General features: G+C 40.2%; 1 protein-coding gene across 4 annotated transcripts in view; it reads right to left on the minus strand.

Annotated features, from left to right (window-relative positions):
- Positions 1–27,046, minus strand: part of DGKI (diacylglycerol kinase iota) — a 438,324-nt gene that overhangs the window by 48,606 nt on the left and 362,672 nt on the right. For all 4 annotated transcript variants that reach the window (XM_053553914.1, XM_053553913.1, XM_053553912.1 and 1 more), the window contains 4 exons: positions 24,044–24,113; positions 21,894–21,934; positions 21,222–21,349; positions 16,812–16,934 (listed from right to left, as the gene is read on the minus strand). In XM_053553914.1, coding sequence (XP_053409889.1) covers positions 16,812–16,934; positions 21,222–21,349; positions 21,894–21,934; positions 24,044–24,113 — 362 coding nt within the window. The remainder of the gene's footprint in view (positions 1–16,811; positions 16,935–21,221; positions 21,350–21,893; positions 21,935–24,043; positions 24,114–27,046) is intronic.

Genomic DNA, 27,046 nt, shown 5'->3' on the forward strand with positions numbered 1-27,046 from the left:
CATAAAAGAACAAGAAGACAAATTTAAAAAGCTGAGGTCAAGTTGAAGACCATCACCTCAACCCTTACATGTTAATAAAGCAGAAGAAAAATTTCTCTGGTCTTCAATTCTTTTTGAAACTCATGGAAAATAACAAGGAGTATGAGAAACAGAAAAGGAAACACCATCATTTACTAAACTAGATATTTATAAACCTAAACCTTCATATATGAAGAACTACTATGTACACTAAAAATGGGACCACATTTCAGATAAAGAGAGTGTTTCAATGCATTAAGCTAAAGAGATCTGAGCTATATCATACAACAAACACAAAACCTATGGCAGAAAGCCCTCTGCTGTAAGCCAGGGAGTCCTGCTAGTCGGTAGAATCAAACCCCATTAGAAAGTACCTCTGAGAAAGTGTTTGACTACAACACACAAAAACTCTAACTTCCAGCAGCATATCAATTCATTAACCCCCATTATCTATCCCAAACTACAACCTACAAGAGAAAGTCATTACTTGTAAATATTACAAGTAATAATCAAGAAGGAACCAACATGATACCTATGCAAAAATACTGTAAGATGAAAACAAAACATAGGCAGGGAACATGATAAAAAATGATAGCATGAAGAAAGTAAAAATTAATAATCTCCATGAAATTTAGAAATAGAGGAAGTAAGAAGAGAAGGCAATAGGGAATTTTCAAGTTATAAACTTAAAGAAAAAAATGATAAACAAGAAATATTTACAAGACAACAGGAGATGAAAAATGCAAAGGTTTGCCCAAAGCCTTTGAACTAAGTTATAGAAAAATGTTCATTCTATCTAAAGCAATCTACAGATTCAATATAATTCCTATCAAAATACCAAAGACATTCTTCACAGATATAGAAACAAAATCTTAAAAGTTATATAAAACCACAAAAGATCCTGAATATTGAGAAAACATTCTGAGCAAAATGAACAAAGCTGGAGGCATCACACTATCTGACTTCAAAACATACTATAAAGCTACAGTAGTCAAAACTGCATGGAATTGTCATAAAAACAGAGAAATAGACCAAAAAAACAGAATAGGGGCCTAGAAATAAGCCCATACATCTACAGCCAAGCAGTTGTCAACATATATGCCAAAGATACACAATGGGAAAAGAACAGTCTCTTCAATATACAGTGTTGAGGAAAGTAAATGCCCATATGTAGAGAAGTAAAATTAGACCCTTTCCTCACATCCTAAACAAAAATCAACTGAAATCGTGTTAAAAACTTAAATGTAACTATGAAACTATGTAATTACTAAAAGAAAACTTAGGAAAAATGTACATGACCTTTGTCTGGGCAATGATTCTTTGGAAATGACCTCAAAGGTATAAGCAACAAAAGCAAAAATAGACAAATTGGATTACACCACACTATGCAGTTTCTACACAGCAAAGGAAACAATCACTAGAGTGAAAAGACAAGCCACAGAATCAGAGAAAATATTGGCAAACTACACTTCTGATAAGACGTTAATACTGAAAATATATAAGGAATTCAACACAATAGAATAATAATAATAAATAACCCATCAAGAGATTAAAAAGACCTGAATAGACATTATTCAAAAGAGGACATACAAATGGAAAATATGTATGTGCAAAAATGTTCAACATCACTAACCATCAGGAAAATGCAAATCAAAACCACAATGAGAAATCACCTTAAACCTGTTAGAACAGCTACTACCAAAAAGACAAAAGATAACACGTGTTGTCAAGGATGGGAAGAAAAGGGAGCCCTCACACACTGTTGGTGGGAACGTGAATTAGGGTAGTCATTATGAAAAGCACTGTGGAGCTTTCTCAGAAAATTTAAAGCAGAATCATCATATGATCCAGCAATCACCTTACTGAGTATATAGCCAAAGGAAATGCAATCAATCGGCATGTTGAAGAGATACCTGCACTCCCATCCTTACTGCAGCACTCGTCACAAAAGCCAAAATGTAGAATCAATTGTTCACCAGTGTATAAAATAGATAAAGAATACATGGTATACACACACAAAAAGAGTACTATTCAGTCATTAAAAAAGAAAATCCTGTCATTTGCCATGGACAAACGTGAACGACATTACGCCAGGCACAAAAAAACAACTACCACATTCATGTGGCCTGTAAAAAGGTTGCTCTAATAGAAAGAAGATTACCAGAGGCTGGGGCAGTGGGGCTGGGGCAGCGGGGACAGATGCTAGATGCACAAAATTACAATTAGAATAAGTTCAAGAGATCTATTGTTTAGCGTGGTGGCTATATTGATGATATATTTTATTATTAAAAATGCTAAGAGAGTAGATGATAAGTGTTCTTACCACAAAAATGATGATGATGGAGCGGCGCCTGTGGCTCAAGGAGTAGGGCGCCAGTCCCATATGCCGGAGGTGGCGGGTTCAAACCCAGCCCCGGCAAAAAAAAAAAAAAAATGATGACGATGTGTGAGCTAGATTTAGCTATCTTTACAATGGCTATCATGTTGTATATGATATACACAATAATTTTATCTGTCAATTTAAAAACTTTTTTAAAAATGAGGATGAGGGTGGCGGGTTCAAACCCAGCCCTGGCCAAACTGCAATAACAAAAAAAAATAGCCGGGCATTTTAGCTATAGTCCCAGCTGCTCGGGAGGCTGAGGCAAGAGAATCGCGTAAGCTCAAGAGTTAGAGGTTGCTGTGAGCCGTGTGATGCCACGGCACTCTACCGAGGGCGGTACAGTGAGACTCTGTCTCTACAAAAAAAAAAAAATGAGGATGTATATAGTTATATATTTCTCTTCGAATTACTCTTCTATGAGCCTTGATTGGATATTTGCTGGTGAAAGTCTCTTTTCCAATATTAACCCTGCTTAGTAGAATATCCATACTTTTCTCTCTTTCTTAAAAAATGAAGACAAAATTTCTCAAATTAGGATACACATGGACACGTAGAAATAAGAAAAGCTTCGGGAAAAGAAAATGCTATGTAATTTAACTGGTAAAAAGTAAAATATCATTTTCATATTGAAACCAAAACTGCTGTACCATGGATTCCAAACCAAAAGTTTCTTAAATTTCTAAAGCAACAAACTTTTTTAAAAAAGAAAAATCTGTGTTTGAGGCAGTCAGCTTCAAGCAAGTTTCCAGGTCCCCAAAGGAGTGAGTTTGTTCTCTACAGTAGGGTTGTAACCACAAGAAATTCTGAATATATAAAATTACTCAACTAAATACAACCAGAGCATCTTGGAATGAATCATTTTATTAGATTAATATATGTAAATATCAAAAATCTGAGGAAATGAGGTATTTGGCACACCTAGGGTAGAGGCTGTAACATTGGACAGTACTCGAACTAGATTCTTTCATCACTTAAGACATAAAGGATCTCCAGGAAACTAAAAGATGTTCTTTAAATTACCTGCCATCAGCAAATTTCCCCTCAAAGCCTCTGATCTTTCACGTAGATCAATTTCAAGGCACTGGACAATGCGACTATTTTCTACCAGCAAATAAGAATACATAAGAGCAAATCAGTGTTGTGTTTTGGAAGGTAAGTGTCTTTAAAAGGTTTTGTGCCCCTTATGATATTTTATTGTTTGTAGTGGATAAATGTGGAATTGAAATAATGGGTATCATAACTGTTTCTGCCTCTATAATCGAGTGTAATGTTTCACAGTAGGTTTTGGATACATTCATTTCCTTGGTAAGCTCCATGAAATGTTATGAACTTAAAAGCTTGTCCTGATATGGTATCTTTCTGATTTGGATAATACTATCCTAACAGGGTTTTTTTGGTCTTTTTTTTAAACCTCTGTACACTATTTTGCTTTTCTTTTTATCTCATGGCTTTCATTCAATAGCACCCATGCCTTTCTCACTGGACCCTTCCTCACAATGCCTCTGTCATTTTCTTCCTTGGAGATAGATTATCCACTTCAGAGTCTTTCCTAAAGATAGATGATAAACTGGATGATTACTGGAGACCCAGCTACATGAGTCTATTATTTTTTGAAGAACATCATCCACAAGTGAATGTCTGTCTACCTCCTCAGTGTTCCCAGCATACATACCTTCTGCTTACCAATTCTAAACCTTCAGGTGGTTGGGAGTCAGCCAAAGAATGGGGCCACCATATTGGAGAGCTTGGAATAAACACACAGCACAGGTGTAAAGGCAGAGTGTGAGTAGGCACCAGGACAGAGACTCCTATGAGGATGCTTAGCAGTGGAAGGTTTTGCTAAGAGAACAGTGAATGGGGTAGAGGGGCTGGGAGATATTCATGTCAATGCACAGTTCTGACAAGTGTAGCCAAGATCCTTCATTTCCTGATTACCATCATGGAATTATGGTAGAAAACAAAGGGGCAACTAGAGGTTCTGCTACTTCCAGATGCTGCCTGGCACACTACAGATAAACAGTTCTTATCATGAGTCCTCACTGGGGAACAAAGTGGCACATACATGTCCATGCGCAGAAATTGATTCACTCCGTGTGTTCATGTCATTCAATTTTTCTTTTACACCTGTTTTTCTTCTTTACCTTCCAGCCTTAGGGATGAGGACCACAGCAAAAATATTACTTTCTACAAGCATGAGGTCATCTTTTATCCTACCCAGGAAAAGAAAGGGAAGCCTCTGGTATATAGCTGTACAGCAACTTGAACGTTCTTTCCCTCTCTCTTCTGTCATTTTTCTTTTATCTCATATTCCCTCCCCTGACTACAGCCCTGGGAGTTCCCTGGACTTTTCTCATCTATTTCTCTCATACTTTGGTGGAATCCAATCTTCTCTTGATAAAACAGCCTCCCACCACATGCTAACACTCCTGTTCCTATGGTGAACACACCAGAACATTCACAGTGGTCAACATTCTCCAGGTTCGACTCTGCTCCCTGCTTCTTGAGCCATTATGCTAAGGTCAGTTAAACTCCCAACAAGTCCTGAGTGAACACTGTTTTCCTGGTTGGGTGCTCCTCCTAGGCACATTTTAAGAGTCAGCATCACTGCTACGGAAACACTTTCTTTTTTTTCTTCTTTTTTACCTTGAAGTGGTGATGCTACACGGATTCAATTTATTTCCTGAAACTGCAGATAAGAATCTTCATTTAAATCAAGTAAGCCCAGGGATTTAACATGCCTTGAAAGCGTGGCTGTACATTATCATCTCTGGGCACTAGCTTTGCTCCCTCACAGTCCCCTCAGGGGTGTCCACACATTGCCTCTCTCTGGGAAACAAGTCTACCAGGTCTGTGGCTTTATTTTGAGGACCTCAGAAACAAGCATCAAGACCATGTGTCTGAGTGACTCTTTGCCTGCATCCTCCAGCTCTAGAGCATCTCCAGTTAGGTAGAATCGATCCAGAAATCCCCCAGCGCTGAGACTCTCCACCAACTGTATAATCCTCTCTTTGTTTGCCTTTGCTCCCTCTAAGTACAAATATTTCTCTTAAGACTAATGAACAAAGCACATACAGTAAGGGAGAGCAGGCGAGAATGAGAGTTGAAGAGATGAAAGTTACAGCAACCACACAAAGTGGCATTGACATAAACACAAACACATTCTCTATTCAAGTGGCCACAAACCCATTCAGGGGATGCCAACCAGCCTCAAAGGTAACATTCACCAGCGACAGAGGAGAGGGGTACGGAGAGAACAAGATGGAAGGAAGGAGACAGAGATGAGCGTTTGTGTGGAGGTCAGGACGTTATTTCCAGAACGGAATGATAAAGGGTATTTGGTGAGTTCTTCATTTAATGTAAATTCCCACTAATTCCCTTCATTATCATCATTTCCTACTCTTTAAGACTCTCCTACCCCAAAATATGTTCTATTGACCTCCATGTGAACTGTGCTTGAAATGTATTGTTTTTATTTTAAATATATTGCTATATTTAGTTCTGTTTGGCCTTTAGCAAATAGCATTATTGGGGTTAGGGAAATGTGGGTCAAATGGTAGATGATTACAGTGAGATAAGTAGGAATAAGTTCAAGAGATACATTGTACAGTGTGACTATAGTTAGTGATGTTATTTTATGTTCTTGAAAATGCAAAGAGAGTAGATGCTAAGTGTTCTCACCACGAAAGTAGTAACTATGGGAAGTAACATTTGTTGGTTAGATAGATTTAGCTATTTCACAATGCAAAGACACTTAAAAACATCACACGATAAATGTCAAATACATACAATATTATCAGTCAGCTAAAAAAAATTTTTAAATATAAAAAAGTGTTGTTCTACTATTAGAATTTACAATTACGCTTTTTCGTATTTAAAAAATCTTCTGATACCCTCCTTAAGCAGTTTGTTGAGAGGGCCCAAATGTCCTTTGAATATGAAACTTTACTGCCACCTACTGTTAATTCCTAGGAACTGTAACAAAATGAGGCGTGAGGGGTTACTTTGAAATCTATGGGCAGAAGGAATGGACAAAAGGGGACACTGGACTTGGAAAAGAAATAGATAAAAGAAAGATATGGAGTTGAAGAAAGTGACCCATAACACACTTATTCAAAATGAAACTTGAAAATCTGACCATCATATATTTTAGCATTTTAAAGATGAAATGGAAAAAAAAAAAAAAACACTAAACACAGCAGTCGTGTAGAAATAAAGGATGCAAGGAGACGCTTTAGAAATCGGTCTTTGTCATATGCTCACCAGCCAACTCTGTAAGAAGGGAGTAAAGGGATAGAAAAGGCATATTATTCTACAATCCACCCACAGAGAAGCAGCAGGGGCTACCGTTCGGAAAAAGCTGTGCTGCGCTGCTGGCTTTACCTACTGACTCTGGGAGCCCAGGCCAACAGCTCCTGTGGAGACATAATCCATCTGGATTTTGTGAATGTGGAATATTTTTTTCTTTTTAAGCATAAGTTGGAATATAAAGCTCTAGACTGTGAAACCAAATCACATGAGTGCTACGTTTAGTGTTAGTACGTGGCGCTCATAAGCAAAGCCATCTCACATGTCTCCCGATGTGGGAAATGCGGCCTCTACCTTGTGGTGCCAGTGGTAATTGGGAAAGGGCTCAGCTGCAGCTAGTTATTTTTATGAAGTCCAAATAAGGACTTCTAAACCTAGTTTTAGAAAATGGAAGACAAAAAAAAAAAAAAAAAAAAACTCGGTGGAGTGGGAAGCTGCATTGGCATTCCTCCTGAAGACAAGTGTAACCTACCCAGACGCCTTCCTGTCTACGTCTCCTAGCATCCCACCTGCTTCTCGGGAGAGGTGTGTGCATGACACCGCAGTGGGAAACAGTCGAAAATGAGGCTCTCGCTTCCTGACTTTTCTGTGTCTAAAAGAGAGAAGAGTTTCGCAATAATGTAATCAGGAAAGGAGCTCTGTGAGAAAAAGATAAAACGAATGCAGATAAAACATAGTGGTACTAAAAACCAGGAAGAAAAGTGGACTCCATACTCCATCTGTGAGAATGATCCAATTAATTCAATATTTGAATGTTAAGCACCACTGTGGGGTTATCTCCGTTCCAGAAGTTGGAGGAGATATAGTTATAACATTTCACTCCTACTTTTAAGGAGATTTTTAAGGAAATTATGGAGCGAGGCCAGCTCCAGAAAACTGTTAAGATCCTGTTTGTTGTTTTTCTTATGAATGATGATTAGTGCAAGATCCAGAAAAGTCCGTAATGAGGAAATGTGGTCTCCATCTTGCAGATTCCACACAAGCAGTGTTTCTGTCTCGTAGAGACATCCCTGGCTTGGGTCTCCTCAGAGTTCTGAGTGTAGGGCACCCCAGAGGCACCTTGAAGATGTTCCTTACTGTCTATAACCCTCTTTTCCACTGTTTCCAGTGGCAATATGGGCATCCCTCACATTCCTGACCCCACCCTGAACATGCTAAGCGGTGATTGGTTACTATCCTTCCAACCTGAGATTGCCAGGCATGGTCAGTCCTTCATACTTTAGATTGGATGAATGAAATTGTTGCACTAAGGCAGAGACAATGAGGAAAAAAGGAATCTTGCTGAGAGCTTGAGAAAGCGGAACATGAAGTGACAATGTGTCTGAGAGATGGGTGGCAGGCAGGGAGGTTGTCGGGAGGTGGCTGAAACCTTAGAACAGGCCTCTGGGGCTGAAACTGCTGGACTCTGAAGAGACACGGCAAACAGCGATGGAGGATGCAACGAGACACCCAAGAGGTCGACTGTGCTTTCCCAAGGTGCTGCCTCTGTGTGTCCCTGGGGTCTCGGCCCCTCTCTGTAGAGGCGGGGAGGAGGGAATGGGGGGGGCGAGCTTCCGAGGCACTCAAAGGGAAGGAGGAGATGAGGGAAGCCTTTGGAGGGTCAGTCCCAGGACCGGCGGGCAGAAGGGAGGTTTTATAGGCAGAAATACTTTGTGTCACAAGTAGATGTGCCTACGTCCTATTCAGTAAAAACTTTGCCCTCCTCGCTAATTGTCTGAATTAAAAACACGTATTTAGCTTCCATCCTCACAGTACCCTTATTTATAAACTGAAAATCTACAGAAAAGAAAAGTCGCTTGCCATATTCCCTGCTGTTGCCAGAGCCTGCTGTGGAAAGTGACATGGGAGATGTCCTGAGGAGCCCAGGCTCCATAGGCTCTGGATTCTTCAACAACACGACCTGCCAGGTGACTTCACCTCAGAGAACTGCCCTCATTCAGAAATGAAAGAAAAACGATTAGTAGCATCCTCAGAAACTGTGCCCTGATAGCAGGGATATTTAGAGACATTCACCCAGTATGCTCTAGGGAATTATTATTCCTAGGTTAATTTAACCCCTGTGCTTAGAAAAACTAGGCTTTCAAAGACAGAAGTGCCATCATTTTGTAGAACTAGCATCCCTCATGTCAGGGCCAACTGGTCTTAACTTTGGTATCGCCCATCCTCCCTTATATCCTTACTCCACTTACCAAACTGGGGAGGTGTCAATGTCTAGCTGTTACTATTAGGCCCTGCAGGAAGATCCAGTGATTGGAGTAAGGCAGAGGGACCTACTTTGCAAATGTGGATGGCACAAGGACCCAGCCCCTAGCCCACAGCTGCTCCGGGGGGACACAGGACAGGCTGTGCACTGTGTGCCCCCTCCTGGCACAGCTGCTGCAAACAAGCCTTTTCCACACTGGTAGACGGTGAGGGCTGAGTGCACAGAGAGATGGAGCTGTCTCCATCTGCCCAGAGTTAGATGATGCTAAAGTAGTTTTGTCACAAAAGGCTCTGTCATCTTACTGACTTCCTTTCATGCCTTAAGGCAGAATGTGTTCTTGAAAGGAAGGAGCAATGTGTTTTGTTTTGTTTTTTTGTAGAGACGGAGTCTCACTTTATGGTCCTCGGTAGAGTGCCGGGGCCTCACACCGCTCACAGCAACCTCCAACTCCTGGGCTTAAGCGATTCTCTTGCCTCAGCCTCCCGAGTAGCTGGGACTACAGGCACCCGCCACAACGCCCGGCTATTTTTTGGTTGCAGTTCGGCCAGGGCCAGGTTTGAACCCGCCACCCTCGGTATATGGGGCCGGCGCCTTACCTACTGAGCCACAGGCGTTTTGTTTGGTTTTTAAAGGAGATGCTGATAATCTCTGAAAGTCCCTTTCTAGCACTCTCAGCCCGTTTAGAAGCTTTTCTGCACAGATTTTCCCCCATGTTTCCCACTGCTCTGGCTTCCCCCTGGTCTCTTTTTATCAGAAATCCTGAGAAAGTTCTGAGATTCTGTTCCATTCATAAACTTCTATTAGTTTAGGACTTCCCATGTGCCAAGTCGTCTTCCTCTCCATTAAAACAGCATCTAAGACCTCTTGAAGGACTAAACTGCACCAAAATTACCCATAGCTGTAACGTGGGGAACATTTTACAGCACTGGCATAAGGCTTCCTCGCCACCCTACCTACTCCTGTGCTGGCCAGCAGTGCCTACAACTTCCTATACCCACCACAGTTACCTTTTAATTTCTTACCCGGGAAATACCAACATCTCTCTGAGTCAGGAATTCAAGTGCATCTTTAATATTTTGATATGTGAATCCCTGGATCAAGTATATCCACCATAAACGTTGAAATTTCATAGCCTAATGAAAATATTGAAAATGTTACGTATTATTTTGCTATAATCACTTCGCAATTAGATAACAATCCAAACAGACGTATGTCTATTTTGGTTTGATAGAATACATTTTCTCTAACACCCAGACCCCATCCATTCAGCTGAGAAGCCTGCTTTGTCGAACCACTGCCATTCCAGGTATGGTTCAAAGTGCTATGGAGACAGATGGAGCAATTCACAGTCTGGCCATCCAAGAAACTCCCATGCATTAAAGATGAATTTGATTAACATTCACAATATTCCTGAAGTGTGATTAGATGAGGCCACCAGATTTTACAAATGAAGAAAAGAAAGCCAGTCGACAGTAACAATATTATCTTACAACATAATCATTGGCAAAACTTGAAACTCATGGAAACGGAAAGCCAAAATCTCCTGGCATCCTTTTTAAATAAAATGGACATTTAATATACCTTTTTTAATTTTAATGTTAGTCAAAATAAGATCTTGAATTCTATTTTGGCTCTTTCACTCACTGAAATTGAAGATGGAACTGTGAAATTCCATTTCCCCCTAGTGGTGTAGGGCCTCCATGTACATAACTGATGGAGGAACAATTATCTAAAGAACAAAGAAAAACATCTTATTAAATATTTTGCACACATATAGGGACAGAGTATTATATGCTTGGCTAGAGTAACAAGGTTATTCAGGAAGGAAAAAGAGAAAGGAAGATACATGCCATCTCTCTTGCTTTTTTTCAGCTGGAGTGATTATCTAGGGTGATCAAGATTCAGACAAGTCAAAGGTAAGTAGTGATGGGACCCAGCTATCTTGGTAAAACAGATGCCAGGAACTCTCTCTATCCCGACAGCACTGATTTCATCTCTAAGATACATTCCAGCAAAACCTGCTTCCCTCTAAGAAGATTAATTTTCTCCCTTTTATCTGATTGTGATCCTCAAAGGATAGTTCCACGACCAAAATCGTTGCCTGATAGTCTGTCTTTCTGTTGAGAGCCTGGAGCTTTGACAATAAGCACAATTACCCTTTTTATTAGGGTCAGGCCATAACCTAATGTTCTCAGAAGAAATTGAGTAAAGGAAATAGATGACCAGAGGACAGGAGGGGAATGAAGCTATTTCTCCTATGCTCAGCCAAGAACATCTAAGTTTTTGATGGGGGAGGTTTCAGGGCTGTCTTCTTGATACAGTGGTTCAGAATTTTAGATTACCCTAAAGAAAGGCTTTCTTTTTAGTTTTAAAGGTCATTAGATATTTTGAATATCCCCAGTAATTTCTTAGTTGTACAAACTTCCTGAAGCACCTATCAGGTAGGCTGATATTAAACTGTTCTTGAGTGAGTTCAGGAATTTCTAGTTTATGTAATGAGGAAAAAACAGATACTCATCTACTCATGTGCAAACGTTGAAGAAAACAGGCATGGAACCCTTAAACGCCCATTTTTTTTCTTGGAGGCTAATAACATATATATATATATATATTTTTTTTTTTTGCAGTTTTTGGCTGGAGCTGGGTTTGAACCCCCCATCTCTGGCATATGGGGTAGTGCCCTACTCTGTTGAGCCACAGGTGTCACCCGAGGCGAATAACATTTTTATAAATTCTTTAAATATTCATCCTGTTCATGTAAATAGAAAAAAGGAAAATGTAAAGGCAGCAAATCCTACTTCCTCTCATCTCCAGAACACTCTCTGTGTATATCCATTCACTCCTGAGCAGGAACCACAATAAATGGTTTATCTTCAAGAGCAATAATTATTTATGTAGCTTTAAATCTTCAGTGACAAACTGTAGACACTGGAGGTGCCGAATGTTGAGTTTTTTTCCATAAATGATTGACTGAAGGGTTTAACCTATTTCTGGGAATCTGGATAAAATCATAAATCAGACCTCATGCATTGTAGTTCATCCTTGAAGAACATTATCTGTTGTTTAAGAGAGAAATGCTCTGCCAGTCATAAAACCCATTAGCCCTGCTTAGCTGATCAGGTCAGAGATACCAGCCTGGACACAGGTGTGGATTGAACGGATTGAATATCTGCACCCAGGTGGTTCACTGCCTTTCTCCTCAGTGTCATCATCCCATAGCAAGATTCTCTCCCCTTCCTGTGTGACAGTCCCTCATACAGGTTCATTCATGCTTAGGACAGGGGCGTGCTGAGAAAAAGTGTATCTCTTTCAATCTGGGGGTTCCTCATAAACCACAATAATCTAAGAACTGGAAAAAAGATTATTCTAATTCTGAATGTAAAACAATTACTTCCCAGTTCCTTTAACCTATCTGAATCAGATGGGGGTGGGGGGGAGCTTGGAAAGAATATATCAGAGTTTTCATTTGGTGCCTGTTTTCTTATCTCATAGCCTCTGAAGGGGAGCAAGTCCTTCCTATGACACAATAGATTCTCCTGCTAAAACTTAATTCTCTCCTTATTAATCTTCTGCCCAAATGAAACACAGTCTTGTCACTAGAAGTGGTGATACAATTAATGATAACGGCAAACATCTTTTCCGGAATCGTGTTATTTTAAGTAGAACTTTCTTAGATACTGAAAGTGTTTTTTTTTTTTTTTTTATCTTAAAGACAAATTCATTATGGTCCTAGCAGTAATAATGGGAGTTCATCACCTCACATTAATTTATTTCCAAATTGGTTATCGAAGATTGTTTCTTACTATATTTTTAGGTTTTGAAGACACTACACATGTCTTACATCCTTTTTTGGAATTTTAATTCCTCCTTGAGGGCCTGTACATAAGTAAGCATCTATATATATTCCTGAAAATTATAAGTCTTCTAAATGAAAACATTTAATATAAAAAAGTACTGTATTTTGCCACATATAATGTGTACTTTTTGCCCAAATTATTGAGGGAAAAATAAAGATGAGCAATAAAGATAATAGGGCTCTGGAGCTGGGAAGCTCAAGGGGCCCTATGGGGCCACAGCACTCTCCTTCCTGGGCCCCTGGAGGAGTTGTAGGGTTCCAGTCTGGGCTGATCCAGTATCCAGTGGGATCAGCCAGAGTGTCCTCTGCTGAGAACTTTGATCAAGGGAGGGGGTAGATTGACAAATAGGCCACTACTATGCAGGGTAAGCGCTGAGGCACTAGTCACATAGAGTGGTCTGGGAGCCCCACACAGGCCTCAGGGACCTGCCTAGATGCCCCCTAGCTGAGCAGCCTCAGAAGCTCTTGCTTCCCCTGGATAAATTAATTTTGAGTCATAAATTGTCTTGGGAATGCCCCTTCAGTTGTGTCCTGAAAATTCTGATAAGCAATATTTTCAGTTCTAAGAATTGAAAGTTTCTCTTCCGATTTTTTTTTTTTTATATATTGTGGTTGTTAACAGAATGCTAACATTGAACTTATCTCCAAGTTGACTGGGGCTTTAAAGCTGAAACCAACAGATCCAATTGTACCCAGAGTATTATAAGTCTTCAGGCCCTTCTCATGTTCTTGGTGAAAAGATACATTTTGCAATATGCAGTAAAGAGGAACTACATTTATGTTGTGCAACACAGAAGGACATGTGTACCCGTATGTTTGACCATGTTGCTTCATTTTATAAATTAGTAAAATATTAGAGAGCAATATTAAAATGGAGGAATAATTTATGGTATACTTATGCCGTAACTACACAATACCAAAAATTATTCAAAATCTACATATACCAATATGAATGAATTAAATGCAAAATGCTTGGGATCATAAGTATTCTAGATTTTGATTTTTTTTTTTAGTTTGGAATACTTAGCATTTGTATTTCTGAAGATTTGAAATCCAAAATGCTCCAATGAGCATTTCCCTTGAACATCAGGTCAGCGCTCAAAATTTTTCTAATTTTGGTGCCTTTCATATTGCAGATTTTCTGATTAGAAATACTGAACCTGCCCAATACAAAACAAAACTAGAACACAGTATTATATGTTTTTATATGACCCTATTTTTCTTATGGATTGAAAGAAACAAATATACCTAAAAAATGACATGAAAAATGAGGGTGGTTGGTACATTACCTCTTATGTAATTGTTGCACTTATTAGTACACATGTGATCATCTTTTAATTGAAATCTACCACCATTATTTTTTGTTTAAATCTCTTTTTTGAAGCAAACATAATTGCTTTACAATTAATTTTCAGCCATATTTCTTTTGGGTAAGTTTGCAGTCAGTCTAGTTAATGTGCATATGTAGTGTTTATATATTGCAGAATTTTTCACTTCACAAATATTAATATATATATATGTATATATACGCTGAAGGAAATTTTTCTGGGGCTCTGGCATGTTGCTTTTGTATAGTCCCTTTGGGAAGATGGTGTTGCCCAGTGGAAAAACTATGGAGTAAGTAAGAAGTCAAACTGACCTCAGGGTAAACCACACTTGCTATAATGAATGACTTAGAAAAATGTTTTACCCTCCTTGGTTAAGCAGTGGCTAATTTTTGTTTTCTCCTGAGATGGGTTCTTACACTGCTACCCAGGCAGTGGTGATAATTGTAACTCATTGCAGCCTTGAACTTGTGGGCTCAAGTGATCCTCCTGCCTCGGCCTCCTGTATAGCTGCGGCTACATGTGCAAGCTATCCTATCTGCCTAATTTAATTTTTTTTTTTCATAGAGACACAGTCTTGCAAATGGCCCAGGCTGATCTAGAACTCCTGGGCTCAAGTGATCCTCTGGCCTTGACTTCCCAGAGTTCTGGGATTACAAGTGTAAGCCACTGTGCCTGGCCAACAATGGCTACATTTAAAAGTTATTGAAAGACTTAAAGATAATTTAATTAGGGTGCAAAGCAAGTGGGAGGTATTCTATCAGCAGCAGTCATTACTAACATTATTAGATATTTCTCCAACTGCAATTATCTCTATTTATGTCAGAGATATCTCTGAAGGAAATGAAAAGATGTGCTTCCTAAGGATTTAATGGACACAATAATTTTGAAAATTAGAAGAGCTAATGAAAAAGTTGAGGCATGACATGCAGGTTAGTACCCTGTAGTTTTTAAAAAGTGCTTTAAAACAACCATCTTATTATGTTTGTGTCTTCGGTAGGTCAGACAAAGCACAGTACAGATGACTTATTTACAATGTCTGTAGATTTGGCTGGAAAGACTCAAAGGCTAAGGGTGAATGTTTAAATATTACATTGTTTTCAAAGTAGTTCTGAAGATTTATTTTTAAGAGTCAACTACTCTAGTGAATTTAAGAGATGAAATAGTAAAAATGACCACTAAAATTGATAGCTGTCAAATGAAGATCAAGAAAAAATTAAGAAGAATCCCTAAAAGGACAATATAACCGAAATTAAAAAAGAACAGAGTTGATTTTGGCATTGAATTTTAAGGACTTGGCTGTTTTATAAAGTGGTACATTCATTTGTGATTCTTAGGAAGAATATTTACAATCTTAGAAACAATCGCTTCATATATCATTATGTGTACATCAGTATGTTATATTTAGAAAAATCAGGATACAGAGAATAGACTTGAGATCACATTCTACTTTATGGAAACAGCCTAGATAGGAGGACAACTAAAACATTCGTCTGGTTTGCCTAGGCTTAATTTCTATTTCTGCAGCTAATTTAAACTCTAATTTTCCAATAAGTCTGCCCACAGATGGCCACTTTTTTAACTGTCCACGGGTGGCTGACTCACCCTGGTTCACAAGCCTCAATTCTGTATAAAAAGGAAATGGAAAAATACCCTGCATTATAAGCAATCAAAATGCCATCAGAAGCTAACAACATGGTTTAATTAAAAAGAAAAAAAAATCCATAGTAATTCATTTTTTTCTTTCCCCTCTTCACACAAGAAAATAAGAGGTAATACAAAGCAGCAATTAAAATGAAGTCTCCTTTTGCCTTCAGGGTGTCTGAGTAGAACCTTTGCCAATAAAATAATTAACTTCAGATTTCTCAGGGTTTTTTTGCCTTTGTCATGCTGAAATTGTTCCTGGTCTTCCTTTAGAAACAAGGCACTGTCTCTTCTCTTTCCTTAACCCTTGGGTTCTAAGAGTCTCGGCAATCTTATTCATCTGTCAAAACGATAAGACTATGTGGTTACAAAGCTTATTTGATTAGGACCCCCATAGGACTGCACTGAACTCTCATAACCTCTGAGATGGAGTAACTGGCCTTAAATTAAAGAGTGGGTGCACCTAGAACCTGCTCCTCCCATGGGGGCAGGTGGGAGGGACACAGAGGTCTAGCATCGATGCACAACCAAGGTGCATCCTACTTTCTGACTGTGATCAGCCCTCAGCAGAAAACGCACCTGCTGTCCTGATGTAGGACATCGTGCTGCTCACCCATGGAGACCACAGCCACAACAAACCAAAAACCCCTCTAGCCAACAAAGCCACTTGGCAATATTACGTAGAGTCCATGTGGCCAGGCTCAGGAGATGACACAAATGGAAAACGCTGTGTCACTTCCAAACTCAGCCCGATGGCTCACTCTCCTGTATGTCTTCACCATGTGGCAAACAGAGATGTCTGATAAATACTGGACTCCACAAAAGAAAGGGGGAGGGCCTAAAGTATCTCTCCATTTATACACAAAGAGTCAAGGCTGCTTGGAGCAGGAGAAATGAAAGGGGAAGCCCCATGAGAAGTCTGGGGTAGATAAAGTGAGTGAGGTGGATAAGATGTCACCTCCACCAGACAGTCTGAGCCCCTTGCAAGAGACTCCTTCCTTTAGTGAATGGCCCATGTGATGGTGCTCTACTAGTAATCACAGGGCCCCGGGCAGAGGAGAGAGAGAGAGGGCTTACTGTAGCACGCGGGAGTGGCTGAGGTCCTTCATGTCTGAGTCCTCATAGTAGGGAGTCACCATTCCCAGCCCGCTGTCACTCAGCATGCGTCTCCTCAGGGCAGGATTCCACCAGTCCGACATCCTAGAGAGAGAAGAGCACAGACTGTTAAGCATTCACACCCAGCCACCGACTTGTTTCCTTTTTCTCATGATGATTCTTGTCTCCAAACGTGAGCAGTAAAATTTATCTTTCTTGCGTAATTACCAGATACCTCATATTCATTATGACCTTCATGCATCTTAACAGTTACAAGCTATTCGTATTATTCAGCTTTCCGCACAGATGAGAAAACCAAATTTTGAGAGTAAGTCATTTTATTTTATTTTATTTTTTATTGTTGAATCATAGCTATGTACATTAGTGCAATCAAGGGGTACAATGTGCTGGTTTCATGTACAATCTGAAATATTCTCATCAAACTGCTCAATGTAGCCTTCATGGCATTTTCTTAGTTACTGTATGTAGACATTTGTATTCTGCCTTTAGTAAGTTTCGCCTGTACCCATTCTAAGATGCACTGCAGGTCATTTTAAATGTGACACAGATAAGAAGTCATGGAGCGGGTGCAGATACAATGATCAGAAAGCAGCACAGTCAGTCCTCTTTCACTGCCTCCCTGTTCCTGACTGATTTCTAGAGGAAGCAACTGACCAGAAATAAGAAGGGACTTACTCAAGTGCTAGTGGATTTTCAGGCAACTTTATTTTTGGAGCTGTAGCTAAGCAGACCCAAATCCGTTCCTTTTGGCCATTGTTTGACATGGAGAAAAGGACTGAGAGGTAAGGCCCATGGTGTCCTCACAGAATGGCTCACTCCAGAGCTAGAGCCAGGTGGGGTGGGTAGGAGGACAGCCAGACCCCAGCACCTGCTGCCTCTGCAGTAGGACGCAACATCGCACCTGCATTCCCCACCATGGATGGGCCTGGTGTGCAGCCATGGCCTACCAAGGTGGCCTTCCCACCAGTTTTGGCACTCCCTGGGTTAAATAAGGCCATCCCTGGGCCTGCAGGCTGTCCGTCAGGCCAGGACAGCTCTGACAGCACTGGCTGTGACTTCCTGGGCACACTCTGGGTCTGTTCCAGGTGGCCACTTCTGCTGTCCTAGGGTTCCCCACAGACTTGGTGCACACCAGAGGACATCAGCTGATCCTGGCAGAGTGGGGGATGCTCATAAATAGCAACAAGGAGCAAAAAAGAAGGGAATCAAGTAAAAGGGGTAAACGTGTGTGAAAGTTTCCTCAAGCGCACCTGCCTGCTTATGTAGCAGCAGTATGTATACACAATTGCATTTGCTACTTGAGTGCATGTGTATGTGTGTGGTTCCAGGGCAACCCTTACTTCCATCATTCATCCCCCATATGCCAGTAAACCCCTGGTTTCATTATACTCCAAAAGGGCAGACATTTTTGGCTGTTTTTATTTTTCCACTGTTGTTTTCCAAGTGTGTATACTAGTATTTGGCACACAAAAAATATATAGTTTTGAATTGTTAAATTCGCCTAGAAATGTCTGTAGATTCTATTTGCATATTATAAGAGCATTCTGTATTCTTTTAATACTTACCTATTAAGTAAGTATTAAAGGTTCTTCAAGAAAATTATAATGGAAGTGTTCTTGGCAGGAATCTTCCTCTAATTTTTGAATAAAGACATGCAAAACCTTTCACCCTTAATTACGATGTCTTGTGAGGGTTAATTAACTTTTATTCAACTATGAATTAAATTTAAAAAATAGTGCAATTTAAAAGTGTACAGTTGGATTAATTTTTGCAAAGTAGACATACCAATACAATCAGAACTCAGACTGGAAAACATTATTACACATGTAAAAATAATTTTTATATTGATCTCACAGCAGCAGCTTGCTAATTTTTTTATTACCTATAAAAATATATATAAATATATAAAAAATATTTAAAAAAGAAAAAATATATTAAAAAATACATATATATGGGGGGTGGGGGTTAAACAAAGACAACTATAATTATATGTCAGTTGTCTTCCTTTCCAAATCTTAGCATCTAATTATTTTCTGGTCTTATTTCACTAACTCAGATCTACTTATAATATTAAATTGAAAAATTGTTAGAAACAGTTTTGGGGGTCTCAGGAACAAGGCAAGATCCTTCCACTAGCATTTGACCATAAAGAAGGATTTCTGATGTGGTCTCTTGGAAGGTACTGGTTGTAGAATTAATGTTGCTCTTTTTGATTCCACTTTGCTAAGACTTTTTGGAATTGGAAGCCAGTGCCAAATATTTTAACCCTTTTTTGGTCATATATTGCAATACTTCACAATGATCAAGTGGGATTTTCCCCTAAAATTTATATAGTTTCTCTCTTTCATTTTGTTAATTAACTCTAACTGTACAGTTATCTTTTGTAACACATAACTAGATTTAATTTTGTAAAAATAAAATCGAAGCATTTGTCATTTAAGATTATGATAAAAAATGTTAATATTATTTTGGCATTGCAAACAATTGGTTAAATGCATGAGATAATATGGGACTTAATCTCAGTTTTCTATTTATTTTCCATAGAATACTAGGCAAGAAACATAACCTTGTAGGTCTCTATTTTCTTATCTATGATATTGGGATAATAACAGTATCAAATATGCAGGGTCATTGTGAAATAATGGTGATGATGATAATTTTAGAAACATTATGTTTACTGAGTGTCAACCAAACTCTAGGAACTAGTGCTTCACCTGTACCAATTCATCTAATCTTTAAACAATTCTCTGAGAAGGTCTTATTATTTTATTTTGTGGTTTTTTTTTTGTAGAGACAGAGTCTCACTTTACGGCCCTCAGTAGAGTGCTATGATGTCACAGGACTCAGTAACCTCCAGCTCTTGGGCTTCCGTGATTCTCCTGCCTCAGCCTCCCGAGCAGCTGGGACTACAGGCGCCCGCCACAGCGCCCAGCTATTTTTTGGTTGCAGTTTGGCCGGGGGCTGGGTTTGAACCCGCCACCCTCAGGTATATGGGGCCAGCGCCCTACTCACTGAGCCACAGGCGCCGCCCAGAGAAGGTCTTATTATTATTTGCATTTTACAAATGAGCAAACAAGCACAGAGCACTTAAGACGATTAAGTCACTATGAAGTGGTGAGAGTAATACAAGAGAGACACAGCACAGGGCCATCATTATTTAAGTGCTTGATATGTTACCGTTCGTGTGAACAAATCTTTATATCCCGGGAAGCCTGGAAAAAGCAAAGAAGAAGAGGAGGAGAATGACTTTCAAAGCGCTTGCGTCCATTTTGTGTTTGGAAAATAGAGTCACTGAAAACATGTATGCACAGACGCAAGCGTCAGCGTGCTTCTGGGTTGTTAGGAAGCATCTGTGTCCTGGGTAGAGAAGGCTCAGTCACAGCACAAATCTTGCTGGGAAAGAGTACTCCTACATAGCCAGTCGTAAGACGGACTTATGATAGAACCAGTTACACCTCACCCGAAGAAAACACAACAACGACGACGTGAGCCATTCTCGCTGGAGTTCCGTCGTATCTCAATGTGGTTTTGATTTGCATTTCCCTGATGATTAGAGACAACAGCATTTGTTCATGTGCTTGCTGGCCACTGGCCTATCTTTGTATGAAAAGTTTCAGTTCGTGACTCTTGGTCATTTTTCAGGGGTGTTGTTTGATCTTTTCTTGTTGACATCCTTGAGTTCTTCGTAGATTCTGTTTATCCTCCCTTTGTGAGATGTGCAGCGCAAACATCCTCTCTCATTCTGCAGGTTATTTGGTTTATTGATTGTATCCTATCAATCATTTGATGAATTTATTTTCTTCTCTAGGAACATTTGCACTTCGTGATGGAAATTTCCCAAGATGAGTACCATTTATTTGTTGTTTTGATTGCTAATGGGTCTTCTTCATAAATTCCTTCCCTAGGCCGATAGCTTTAAGGGTTTTTTCCCCATACTTCTTTCTAGAATTTTTATAGTTTCATGTCTTAGGTTTAAATAGTTTCCCACCCGATAGGTAAATGGCATGGGAAAATTGCACACTTTCTTGAACAAAGATACACCTGTAACTCTGGCTTTATCTACACAAAAACAAAGTATATAACTAAATCATGTGGACCCCTATTAATGATCTGAACATAAAAACACAAAAAAAGAGAAAGTTTGATAATGTTTCAAGATTTATGAAAATATACCCATATATCATGCTTAAATTCTGTTTTAAAAATAAGCTTTATGAGTATTCTTTTTGATATGCATGCCCTAATTAATAAAATTCTATTTTAATTTCAAAACATTTCAAAATAGTTTGATTTCATTAAAAAGTGAAGTCCCAACCCAAACCAGACTTAGAAGTCCCCTGTGGCCAGCCTCACATTGACGCCCACACTCACCCAGAGGCTTGCTCCACTACCAGGTCGGGCATTCCCGGGGGTGTCCCTGCCGGCTGTGACACCACCATATCGGGGTCCAGAATAAAAATCTCATCTTGGGAAATTTCCATCACGAAGTGCAAATGTTCCTAGAGAAGAAAATAAATTCATCAAATGATTGATAGGATGCTCGAATCTATCATCTGAAGAATAACAAAACAAGGCACTGTGGGTCTCCAGGAGAAGGAACGTCTGTGACCAGGCAAATGACCACAGCATGTTGTCAGAAGCCTGATCAATGGCCATTCCTCCCTGAAGCAAAAGCAGTGGGTGAGACGGAGAGATGAACACCCTTGGTTCAGGATTCCCAGTTAACCAGCATCTTAATTAGATATGACCAGAAAATGGCCTCATCTCTTCTCCTCTCCAGCTGCTTCCATCAAAGTGACATCCCACATGCCACTTGGTCCAGCAGGAGGTTTGATAGCCTGGACTTCCACCCCCAGCATCTGGTTACAGGTAAGTACACAGTAAAAACTGGTTTTATCACTGGGTTCAAAATGGTGTCTTTTGTTCCAGCAGAATTCAGAGAGTGACAGGATTTGCTAAACTTGGGAAAAAGGTTTTTTTTTGGTTTGTTTTTTTTTCCCCTGGGAATTTTTCACTTTCATAAGAAGGGTGAAGAAAACCTACCTGAGATCTATCTATGCGATAAAAGCGATCAGCAGAAGTTGCTAGAGAAAAAAAAAAACATACAGCAATCAGGATGTTCTGTGATCTAGCATCTAATTTACAGCCTTGTCTTCCACTAACGCCATACAAAACCCTGACATTCAAGCATGCTAAACCACTGACCAGTCCCTAAATCTATGAAGAAAAACACAGCCTGTTTATGTCTTACTGTTGCTACTATGATGCATACTTACAAAGTCGTTCCCTATTTTCCCTGGTATATAAATCCTACTTGTCTTTTCAAGACCTCCCTAGCCCAGACCAAATTCATTGCTCTCACCTCTGAGCATATCTATACTTTGTTCAGACTTCATATAGAGACTGTCTGCACAGATACTCTGAAACTAACAGACTTGCCTCTTCCAAGGGCTCTGTTTCATTCATTTGTTTATGTCCCCAGAAATAAGCTAAGGATCTTAAACAAAGAGCTGTGACTCGATATATCCATGTATTGAGTAAATATAAATCGAGAAAAAAACTGTACTTAATCACTTCTCGGCCTCTTGACCTAGATCAAGTGTAGAAAAAAACTATACTTAGATGGGGTCCAGGAAAGGGACTCCCATTTTAGAAAACAGCTTGAAGATTCAGGCCAGGAATAACATCTGGCCTTAAGTGAATCATTTCACTTTCAAACGGCATCCTTTGAGCCACATCTGAAGGAAAACAAAACAGAAAAAAAATTACATTTAAGCATCTTTAAAGGGAAATTTGGTTGCACCTGTAGCTGGAGGAAAAAAAAATCTAAATGAAAAATTTCATATTCCTAGAAATTATTTTGATTATTCTTAATATTAAAAAGAATCATGTTCCCCCTCACATCTAAGTGAGTCTAAATATTACAAAGAGATTGTCTACAAAATAATCATAGCATGAGAGGAAAACTCAAAATGCAAATGATCATTTAAAAATGACTAATATTTAATGAGTAGCTTCTGTCCATAGGGAACTGAGCTGAGAAGCAAGCCCATTATGGTCCCTGCTCTCTAAAAGGTAAGAATAGCATAAAATCTGCCCCAGAAGCACGTTAGCTACTTTGTTCTTTTTGACCATGACTGCAGTCACCTTTTAAAGGTTTGTCATGAAACTCTTTATAGAGTAAAATTAATATCTCTTATAAGACTATTATCCACACCTATAACTTTTTCGAAGACTTTATACTGAATATAATGATATATAAAGAGTTTCACAGTTTTTTTAAATGTAAGTCATTCCTCTATGAATGCAGAAACAACAGATGATTGTGTCTCTCATTGCTATTGGAATAAAGAAGCTGAAGGAAAATTTTCAGAGACAGCTGATGAACCATTAATGAAAATCTTCATTAATGTGGGTTCGATCCCATGCGTGTACAGATAAATGCCCATCTTCATAGTCACATATCCCGCCACACACTTATCCACGTTTATATCCTCTCAGAAGTACACACAGATAAGTGAAAAAGAGGTCTGTAAGGGACCCTCTCTGCACATAGACGAGAGAGAGACTGGGTATTGAATACACTGGGTAGTATACAAGCAAGAATATCCAGGGCAAAATGTACTGCAATACGGGTAATTGGATAGAAACACTGTATTAGGCAGTGAGAGACGCTTGAGGTAGAAAATGAACTCATTAAACATTAAAAAAAAATTCACCAGGCATGCAATGCATCATACTCAGCAGAGTAGACTTGCATGCAACTGAAATTGTCTACCCTTTTTACAAAAATATATGCATACCCTACTGAAATGATGGTCCCATGAAAATATTATGAAAGTTCCATAATAGCACAGAAATGAGTACCCATCCTATGCGTACAGAATCCAGCTGCAGACCTAAATTCATTTAAGGTAGGCACTCAACAAGTTTTAGGGAAAAGGGACTGATGTAAGGGAGAGAAACTTCAGCCAGAAGTTAACGAACTTGCTGAGAGGGAAATGACTTCAGGAAAGGGGCTTGATGCTGGCAAGCCCACATGGCTTGAAATCAAATCCCAGTCATGTGAAATAACACAGAGGCTTCTGAACGATCTTTTGGAAAACTTGAGTCCACTCTACCAATTGATGCCTTGCTCTGCCACTTTCCCAACACCCCCCAACCCTGTGCCCAAGAAATGCAGAAACACTCACCGTCTAGAAAGCACCAGCGAGGGGAGAGCCTCTGAGCTGACAGAGCCCTTGGGAAGGAGGTTTCACGGTCCTGTAAAGAGACACACACATGCTAGAGGCTACAAGGAAGTGACCCAAGGGGCTCCCCTCGCCCAACACTCTGCCATGTCACCTCTTTCTGGAGAAAGCATTCTTTCCTAAACAAAGCACTGGTAAGAAGACCAGACCACATTGTTTACTGGAAACAGAAACAGGGCCCTGCTGTGAAATTTTTCAGAGAACGTTTTAAAGCAACTCCCCATAAAATTTCCAGGAGGTTTTCAATTGTTCCATGAAACATCCACAAAAGATCTAATACAAGGATGTCTATCTTCTCTTAGAAATTCCTTTCACTCCCTTTTGGAAACCCAGAAACTGGTGGCGGCTGGTGTCACTGACATTTTGGTTCTTCACATAGTTCTGAAGCACTGGCCCTGAATGGGAAAGAATCAGACTTTATCTACTGGCCAGACAAGATTTATTGTATGTAACAAAAGCAAGAAGCCAACGACATGCAGGTTCAAATCTCCTGGGGGCTAGCAGCATCTGTTATTCAAGGTCATTTAGCTGCTTGGAAACAAAAAATCCACCTCGTATGTTGAGGCCGCCTCTCACCTCTGACTCCCCCACTGAACCTGATTAAAGAGTAGATGAGTGTGGGGATGGGAGGGACTCCACAATGGCTGGGCACTGAGGGTGATGGCATGAGAGAAGACCCAGACTCAGTTATCTCAGGTGGAAAAATGGACGAGGGCCAGGAGAGAGACACAAACTGTCCCTAGTACAGGGAGTAGCCCGGAGGTGCTACTTCTCAAGGCCCCTCTTATTTAGTAAAAACCATAAAATGACTGAACACATAAAACTAATAATAAACATAGTGGAACTAAACACAATGGTTACCTTAAGCAATCATTAGCAGCAAAAAAACAAGGTGTAAAAAGGGCAAAAACGGGAAAGAATCATAAGGGCTCCATCATGTGATTCTAAATATAATCAAAAGGGGGGCAATCTTTAACATTCTTAGCTTGCTCCGGTGACTCCCATCTATACTTCAGCAGGGCTCAGTTGATAATAATCTTCATTGCTAAATGCTCCATTCTTACCCCACGATGAACTATTGGTGCCATTGACAGCGGCGGGGGTGGGGTGGGGTGGAAAAGCCTGGACAGTGGTCTAACAGGCTCTCAGGAATGTTAACCCTGAGCTTCCAGGTGCTGATCATTCCATTTAAAACCTCAAGCTGTTACTGGGATCTGAGGAATCTGGCCTTTGACCAACAGGCCCCCCAGAATGCAAAGCTTAGCCTAAGCTACACTGTGTTGTCAGTGAACACCCAAGACAAGGAGGGAAAGAAGCAGGGCCAGACCAGCCGGCACAGAATCATTTCTGCCCAGCAGAGCTGGGCAGCACGGCACTCTATGCCTTAACTAACGTTCTCTAGGCTTCCCACCTTTAAGACCTCTGATCAGCCCTCCACTATTTAACATCAAGGCTAGCTGTGCTTAGATAAAAATATTTCTCTACTGTCCAAAGCTAGGGCCTTGATGCAGAGATTGCACTGTCCTTTCTTTCCTTAAATTCTATTTCTGTGTGCTTACCAACATCTCCTTCTTCACCCTTGAACTCATTAAGTCTTCTGTGCTCAAGGGCCCTCTCTCCCCCCAAAATACATTTCTTATTACATCTTCTGTTCCTAAATCTCTCCTCGTTCACCCGCCCAGACTCCTGAGGTCTGTGTTAGTATCTACTGCCTGCAACTCCCTTGCACTCAGTTCAACCATGACCTCTAGAAACTTAGCTTCTGACCTGCCAAACTTCAAAGGCTGCTCTTCCCAGAGATTTTAGAGAAAAGCTTGCTTCTCTGGTTTAATACTGCTCTTAGTCCCCAAACTTCCTTGGAGCCTCTGAAGCTTTCATTTCTTATAAGGAATTAAGGCTACATCAGGAGAACAGGCTAGAGAACTGGAAGATGATTGAAAACTGAAAGGATTATCTCTTTAGGATTTCAAACTTGAAAAAAATTAAACATTTTTCCTACTAAGAAAAGTTTTTCCTATGATAACCAAAAAAATTTTGAAAGCATTTTCTAGTTTAAAACACATGATGTGGAACCTTCTAACTTGGCTTGTACTGAAACTGAAATCACTGACATAAATGGAACAAAGAACGGAAGCCAGGTCTCTCTGGGAAAGATACTGGGAGTTGGACGTTTATCAGGCTTTGAGATGTTCAGATCTAGGGAGCATCACCGGATGCAGCTGTGCTGGCAGAGACACACAGGTCATGGCAGCTGAAGCCACAGGTGTGGATGGTCTGGTGCGCAAAGAGGACGGGGGAGGAAACAGGGATAACACAGCAGAAGGAAGAAGGGAGCCAGTCAGAGGTGGCACTGACTTCCTGGGAGCTTCATCAACAATCCCTGCTGTCTCCTCCCTTGATCCTCAAACAAAGCCTATGCTTAAGTCAGAGGTTCTCAAAGCGTTCATCCTGGACCAGCAGCCTCCGCCAAAAACTTGTTAGAAATACAAATTCCACAGACCTCAGTCTACAGAAGCCCTAGAAGCGGAAGCCAACAATCTGTTTTAACAAGACTTTCACGTGAGTCTGAGCCTGTCCTAAAGAACCATGGCCTGGAGTTATCAGCACAAAAGGGACCCATCTTATTACCAGAAATATTGGGTATATGGAGGATTTTGTTTGTTTGAAACAGAGTCTTGCTTTGTCACCTTAGGTAGAGTGTTATGGCATCATAGCTCACAGAAACCTCAAATTCTTGGGCTCGAGCAATTCTCTTGCCTCAGCCTCCTGAGTAGCTGGAACTATGGGCACCTTCCACAATGCCCGGCTATTTTTAGAGATGGGGGTCTCACTCTGGCTCAGGCTGGTCTCCAACCTGTGAACTCAGACAATCCACTTGCCTCAGCCTCCCGGAGAGGTAGGATTACAGGCGTGAACCACTGAGCCCAGCAATGTATGGAGTTCTTA

This window comes from Nycticebus coucang, chromosome 11 (genome assembly GCF_027406575.1).
Source record: "Nycticebus coucang isolate mNycCou1 chromosome 11, mNycCou1.pri, whole genome shotgun sequence".
Taxonomy (NCBI): Eukaryota; Metazoa; Chordata; class Mammalia; order Primates; family Lorisidae; genus Nycticebus; species Nycticebus coucang.